The sequence below is a fragment of the Lactuca serriola genome, chromosome 6 (assembly GCF_051521515.1).
Source record: "Lactuca serriola cultivar US96UC23 chromosome 6, Lser_US96UC23_V15, whole genome shotgun sequence".
Classification (NCBI taxonomy): Eukaryota; Viridiplantae; Streptophyta; class Magnoliopsida; order Asterales; family Asteraceae; genus Lactuca; species Lactuca serriola.
This window is the reverse complement of record NC_136413.1, coordinates 133,185,615-133,193,426: the sequence shown is the minus strand read 5'-3', so window position 1 is coordinate 133,193,426 and position 7,812 is coordinate 133,185,615. Positions and strand designations below refer to the sequence as shown.

Below are 7,812 nucleotides of genomic sequence, written 5' to 3'. Positions count from 1 at the left end.
CATGCTGTTTAAAAAAAGAAATGAAAACCTTTTGACTACTATTTTGTCCAATTTAATTTCCTAATGGTGTGTTTATTTATTAAAGGTAATTAGGCCATACCACATAAACGTCTCCTATACTTTTACATTTTAAAATCAAACATCAACACTTTATATTCCATATACGTCATGTGTCATTTACTAGCCAAGTCCACAATGAACTATATTTAAAGAAAAAATTGGTAAAAAGAAGTCCCAACCAGTTTTATAAAAATCTATATTATAAATAGAACGATTTAAAAATTTAATGTTCATTTTTATCATGTATGTCCTTGAGATAGAAGGTTATTCGGGGAAGGAGGGGGGAGTTGACTGACTAAGCATCATCCATTATGTTAAATACAACATCATGTTACTCGAAAAAAATTGTATCATTAATTAGCTTACTTCTCTCAATCCTTCCGATTATAATCTCCATTTTAGTCGACAACTCTCACAATGTCCTCTTTCATGTGTGAGTATCAGCACCTCGAAATTCCACTTGAATACATAAAACAGGCCACCAACTACTTCGGTGATGACAACTTCATTGCCGAAGGTAGAATTGGGAAAGTGTATAGGGGAGAATTCCTCCAATCTAACGGTTCAACCATGGCTGCTGTAAAGCGCTTGAATCCTTCAAATAATCATGGGGACGCTGATTTTTGGAGAGATATCGTGTTGCTTTCCGAATATAAACATGAAAATATCATCTTATTCCTCGGCTTCTGCAATCAAAGTAAGGAAAGGATCCTTGTGTATGAATATGCACCAAAGAAAAGCCTTGAAAATCATCTACGTGACCCCAAGTTGACATGGGTTCAACGTCTCAAGATATGTCTTGGAGCTGCACGTGGCTTGGAGTACCTTCACAATTCAAGGGGAGGTCAACAAAGAGTCCTACATCGTGATATCAAAAGTGCTAACATCTTGTTGGACGAAAATTGGAATGCAAAAATTGCTGATTTTGGCTTTTCCAAATATAGCCCTTCAAACCAAAAACACTCGATTCTAGTCTCTAAACCCAAAGGCACTCTTGGGTATAGTGATCCTGTGTTTCTAGAAACATCATTTTACAAGAAAGAATCAGATGTCTATTCTTTCGGCGTAGTGCTATTTGAAGTATTGTGCTCAAGGCTCTGTGTTGATTATAGTTATGATGATATGCGAAGATCCCTACCTGCATTTGTGAAGAACTCTTCTAAAGAGAAAATCAGGGATACAATTATCGATGTTAATCTACTGCAACAAATGGAAGAAAAATCTTTTGATACCTTTGTAACACTCGCGTATGAATGTTTGGAAAGAGAGCAAAAGAACCGCCCTTCTATGGAGTTGATCGTGAAAAAGATTGAAACTGCACTCGAATATCAGGTATCTTCTATATATAACTATTTCCCCTTCATTTCTGGGCTAAAATCATTAAAGGTTTAACAAAACAATTGAAATAGTAAGCCTAGAAACAACAATCTAACCCAAAATATACAGAATGTGATCAGACAGTCAATAAGTTTAATAGACTATATAAATAATGTTTTTGGAAGTTTGTTTTTGTAATCATTAATTAGTTCATAACTCGTTTGTTGGTGTTCCTAGGAGCAAAGAAATGTCCCTGTTTTGAATATTGTGAACTGGGCATCGTCTTCAACACCGTATGTGATACAAGAGAAGCGAGTTCTACTTCCTCAAAAGGAACAAACTGGGAGAAATGTAATGGCCAAGCGGAAAAGAAAGAAATTTATAGAAATTTTTAACCAGTTTTGATGCCTTACTTCTGTCTCTTACATTAATTTTGGGTAACAAATTATTTTCAGCAATTAGGGAAGAGTCCTGATGATGATGATGAGATGATCAAAAAGTGGTCAAGCGGAAAAGAAGGGAATTTGCGTGCATTGCTTTCAACGCTACATGAGGTTTGTACAAATATAATAAAAAAGCATATAGTAGGTTGTACACAATAGTTTTTTTTACCATAGCCAATAGAACAGGAGTTGAATTGTATATAACAGTTTTTTGCTATATGCTATAGACAAAAGTTTATGAGTTAGAGAGGTTGTAGAATACGAAAAAGCATATAACAGCTGTTTATGACAAAAAAACTGTTGTACGAATCAATTTTTTTTTTTTTTTTTTTTTGCTATAAACATCTAAAAAAGCATATATATAATTGTTTTTTATGATAAAAACTTGTGTCCGAATCAAATTCCTTCTTATTTAAACCAAAACATGTGCTAAAATATTACATATGACGACTAGAAAGTATTTTCCATGATATTGATGGACAATGCAACAACAAGAGGTGTAGTCGATATATTAGTTTTGTACTCCAAATAAGTATGGAGCAGGGAACTGCCAAATATAAATGGTTCAAATCATTTGTCACTAACTGGTAATTAGGTTATGTACGACAATTACATGGAAGATAAATTTTCAGCTTAAATATATTATATATCTCTAATTGATTCTGTCAGATAACATGATTTTAACTAAATTCTTGAAATTTCAGATCCTTGAACCTGAAAGTGGTTGGGAACCGGTTCCATTGACAGATATGATGAGCACTCGTGCTGTAAGGAAACATTACGAGAATGCTGAATATCTTACTAGTGCTGTAAGGCTTGTACAACGAGGTGCAAGCACAAGGGAAAAGTATATATGTAAGAAGGTTCTTGAAATCTTAAATGTATGCAGTGTAAGATTCATGTTTGTTTTATGGGCACTCTAGCTTTGGTTTACTCCTTTGTGTTTATGTATTAATTATATGTGAACAGGTGGAAGTGTTGAGATTCGAATCTGAAGAGAAAGTTGTTCAACAAAAAAAGCGCTCTGAAGAGAGACAACAGAATCGTATTCTAGGTAAGAGGTATCATCACCTTGATTAATGGGTCGCATCTTTAATACTGTTCTTTTGTCACGTAACAAACAAGATACCATATGAATGGAAGAGTCTGTTGAGCTTTTTGTTAATCAATTATAATTCATCGTTTAGGAGAAAAATATGATGATGATATCAAAAGGTGGACAAATGGAAGAGAACGTTTCTTGGGTGATATGTTGTCAAACCTACAAGATGTACGTACAATCTTTCTACTTAAATCAAAGAACTTGTCATAAACTAGTTCCTCGTGAGAAGTAGCAAGTATTTTGGATAGAAGTATGCAACAGAGATGAAAATCATATCTCTATTTTCTTTCAAGTAAGGAGATTTTTAACTAAAATCTTGAACTTACAGATACTTGGACCTGAAAGTGGCTGGGAACCGGTTTCACTGAAAGGTGAGTGGCAAACTAGATATTTAAGTAAAGCTTACAAGAGATCTCTTCTTCTAACCGATCCCAGCACACTGAAAAACCGAGGGGCAAGCATGAAGGAAAAGTATATATATGGAAAGGTTCGCAATATTTTAAAGGTATGCAGTTAGTGATCTTCTGTTTTTCGCTCGTTGAAGCAATGTATTATTACTGTTTGATGTATGAGAACTCTTGGGTATCACTCCTCTGTATAATTAATACTTGTGTATATCGACAGGATGGTTGGGATTCTGCTCTTGCTGAAGAGAAATAGCAGCCTGATACTACATGTAACAGGTTCTTGGTCGTTATTGAAGATAGTTTTAACAAGCTGAACTTAACCAATAAATTCTTGGCTTAAAAGTTTAAAATATTAAATGTGGTATTCGGCCCAACTACCTAGAATTGTTTACGGCTCATAGAAGCTGGTCTATATCATTTTGAGTGTTCTTAATTTGCTTTGTTAGTTTGCATGGTTCAAATGTGCAATTAGTAGTATGAAGTCTGAACAATAATTAATTGACGTAAATGTAGTTTCATTTATTATTAGATGTAAGAATTTGTTTGTTAGTAATGTGATTTTCCTAGTGCTGTGTGTAAGATTTGTTTACTCTCATAAAGAGCATGGAAATAAAAAATGAAAGATTGTAATTTTCAACCATGCACTGAGTTGTTGACGATATAATCCGTCAGTATTCCGTCGGTGATAGCATTTACCGACGGATTGTCGAAGAAATCTAGGCCGTCAGGTTTAAGGTAGTTGATAATATGTAACGACAGATTAGCGACGGCATACCGACGGCTCGGCTTTACCAATGGATTGGCTACGTTTTAGCGACAAATGCCTCTTTGACCATGTTTGACTTGAGTACTGACGTAATAGCTATGCATTAGCGGCATACCATGTTTGACTTAGTTACTGATGGAATACGGTAGACACCTTTAACTACGGATATTTCATCTAATCCGTCGGTATTTACGATCTATTTTTAAAAAAATTGTAAAATACCAAAATTTCAAGGTTGTTTTTTTGGTTAATATATAGAAAAAACCAATACTCAAAAGTTGATAATAATAATCATGTTTAAACTCAATCCTAACTAAAGATTGCAATTAAAATGTTTAAATACAAAAAAATGTGTCCAAATATCAAGTTCTACACAATTGTTCCATACCAACTATGAAATAACACAAAAGCAAAAAATACAAAGTGTTTATGCAATTTTCCGTTGTTTCCAAAACTAATATATATATATATATATATATATATATATATATATATATATATATATATATATATATATATATATATATATATATATATATATATATATCGGTGGGGCATATCCCAATCTCTAAAAAACCATCACCATTTGTTCTAGAATTTGCTTTTGTACTTATCACATGTTAGAAACTTCCTTACCTTATAACCTTAAAATGGTACTTAAACCATAATATCAATGTACTTTAGTTTATTATAGCAATGCACAATGCACTAAACTTTTTAACTATAATAGCAATATACTTTAGTTTATTATAACAATGTACTTTAGTTTTTAGTTATAGCAATATACTTACATTTTAAACTATAATAGCAATGTACTTTTTTATATTATTAATTTAATCTATAATAACAGTATACTACTTAATTCTTAAACCACAATAACAACGTACTTTATTTTATTATCAATTTAATCAAAATTAACAATAAAATACTTAACTTTTACACAATGATATCAATGCACTTTTGTTTATAATCAATTTTATTCATAATAACAACATACTACTTCCTTTTAAACCATAACATCAGTGTATTTTTGTTTATTATTAACGTAACCCCTAGTAGCAACATACTACTTAAGTTTAAACCATAACAATATACCTCTAGTCGTGATGCGTCCGACTAGGTAGACTGAGAAGATGGTGTCCCTAAAACGATAAAATTAATATGTGAGGCTTATATACCGAAGGTAGCACCCTTCTTTTTTCATCCTCTTCTCCTCAGTTGGATTTCAACCCACGCCTCTGGATCATGCTTGTGGTTAGCTAGATCTTCACCATACTTATTAACCAACCACTACATATATGCATCCTATAATTTAGCAAAACAACACCAATGTCATACACAAAAATATGAGACAATAAATATACAAACATGATAAAGATAAGTTACCTGTGTCCTTGGTCGTATAAAGATATTTAGTTAATGCTAAAACAAAACAAGAATAATAACATTTATAACTATGATTACTTACTAATCTATCTCAATGCTCGGTGCATTCTATGCTACCAACAGTTTGCCTTGATGTCACCTCATTACAATTAGGGATGTTACGATTCTATTGACCGCTTTTTGATTGCCATTTCGATTTGTTCATGCTCGAGTGCTAACAAAAGAAAAATATATGTATAGTAACATTATATAGAATAAGACTCAACAAAATAAACAACAATGTAAGACGCATAACTTTGGGGATTGATTTCCCAACTTCTTATGCAATATTAACATATCTCTTCCGCATATCCTTATCATGTCTCTATATTGATCATTAATCACACTCTTAAATCCCAAATGCATGTTCGCACTCTCTTTTTGGTACCATGCACCTATATGTAGTCTGTAAAAAAATAAAAGTAAAGGTAAAAATACAAACTAAAAACAAATGAGTAGAAGATACAATAATAAGTATTATATTACTCGCAAACATGTGGACATTTGTCTAAGAACTGCATCTGGGATGTCACTATATTGAGGTCACAACTGATACAAATTCTCCCAAAAGAGAATAATACACACCCTATGGCGTCCAAGATCTAAAAACCTATAGTACTGAAAAACTATAATTTTAATTATAAAATCAAAAAATAACTTTTTAAAAGATTCCAATAATGATTAATGTCTTATTTAGGGAGTTGACAATATTATCCATGGATGTGCTAATATAAACAGATTATGTGTGGAGATAGATTCACCTTTTTGTCCATTTTGTGTTGAGGAAGTTGGAGATGTTATTCATTCATTTTTAAAGTGTTCTTTGGCTCAAGAGGCATGCAATCAAGTTTCGGTTTCGGTGAATTTAAATATTTCGGTGTTTCATTGATTTATGACTATGGCTCAGTGATTGATGCTTGACATGTCGCCTACTTAAAGCATTTGATTTCCGATTCGATATTTATTTGGTACAAGAATCTCTCATTGTACCGACGATAGTTGACGTTGCTAAAATGTCAACTATACCGACGACAAGTCGTCAGTACAGAGTTGAACAAGTGTCTTTGAACTGGAACTTTATGCTGATGACTAGTCTTCTCAATAGAGTCAGTGGAAACGAAAAATATTTTTGCGGTTTTCTGAAATCCTATAACGATGACTTGTCATTGGTATAGGTAACGAAAACTATACTTTTCTATTTTCTTCTAATTCATGTTAAAAAAAAAAAAAGCGATGTTTTTCCGTAAGTTTTCGCATTGACTTGTCAGCAGTACAAAAATTGGTTATTCGTGTGAACTCTATACCGAGAATTGTCGTCGGTAAATTTTGTTTAATTGCAACAAAAATGAAACATGATATTTCTTTAACCCTATACTGATAACATGTCGTTGATTTAGGGTTTTAACCCCATCAGACCCTATTCCTCTCCCTCATTTCCAATGACACTAATCTATGAAATTCTCTCTCAATCTTTCACCTACAATCGTTCCGTCTAGCCGCCTCCTTCACCCGACCGTCGGTTAGCTATCCACAAGCCAAATTTTCAGTTTTACTACACTTTTCAGGTTTATTTTGCTTTGAACCCCATCCATTTTTTTATTGTTTTCCGGTTAGGGTTTCACCGACCGACTTTACTCTCCTTCCAGCCTCTCTCTTCACCACCGACAACAGGTAAGGATATTTGATTTATGAGTTTTTTGTTATTTGCTGTTTTTTCGGTAACCATCATCCACCACTAGAGGAACATTGTAGAAACCAACCACCGAAACCCCGCAACCACTGCCCACAAAACAAGTATGTTTTTTTTTTTTTTTTTTTTTTTTTTTTTTTTTTTTTTTAAATTTTGGTTTGATAATTGTATGAAATTGTGATGTCTTGTATGCCTACTATGATGATTTTTATAATTGTTTGAAACTGAAATTTGGTGTAAATTGTTTGATTTTGTGTATAAATGTATTGTATGATTGTATGAAAGCGGTATTGTATGTCTAAAATGTAGTGCTTAATTGCTTAAACCAGAATGAAGTGCTAAAATGAAGTGTCAGATTTATTTAATTTTGTGATTGAATGAAGTGCTTAATTGCTAAATTAGGAATTCAATGTCCAAAATGAATAACATCTTACTTTAAGAAAAATACAATGCTATAATTGAATATGAAATGCAAAAGGGCTACATTGATAAGTGCTTAATTATGAAATCGCATCATACTTTAAGAAAAGTACAATCCTATAATTGAATATGAAATAAAAAAGTGTTACATTGATAAGTGATTGATTATAACATGATACTTT

General features: G+C 32.5%; 1 protein-coding gene across 2 annotated transcripts; it reads left to right on the top strand.

Moving 5' to 3' along the window:
* Window positions 1–347: 347 nt before the first annotated feature.
* On the top strand, window positions 348–4,402 carry LOC145058558 (putative serine/threonine-protein kinase PBL28). 2 transcript variants are annotated; one of them, XM_079006450.1, is made up of 8 exons: window positions 348–1,392; window positions 1,615–1,728; window positions 1,833–1,931; window positions 2,525–2,701; window positions 2,790–2,874; window positions 3,008–3,090; window positions 3,251–3,427; window positions 3,547–4,402. In XM_079006450.1, exons 1-8 carry the CDS (start codon window positions 478–480, stop codon window positions 3,580–3,582), a joined length of 1,686 nt encoding a protein of 561 aa, XP_078862576.1. In that variant the 5' UTR covers window positions 348–477; the 3' UTR covers window positions 3,583–4,402. The 2 variants fall into 2 exon arrangements, with proteins under 2 accessions (XP_078862576.1, XP_078862575.1); XM_079006449.1 differs by having other exon boundaries at window positions 2,525–2,710.
* The last annotated feature ends 3,410 nt before the right edge of the window (window positions 4,403–7,812 follow it).

Coding starts and splice junctions, on each gene's coding strand:
- LOC145058558 (XM_079006449.1), top strand. CDS start 478: ATGTCCTCTTTCATGTGTGAGTATCAGCACCTCGAAATTCCACTTGAA. Junction 1,729..1,832: donor AGGAACAAACTGGGAGAAAT/GTAATGGCCAAG, acceptor AATTATTTTCAG/CAATTAGGGAAGAGTCCTGA. Junction 1,932..2,524: donor TGCTTTCAACGCTACATGAG/GTTTGTACAAAT, acceptor TTGAAATTTCAG/ATCCTTGAACCTGAAAGTGG.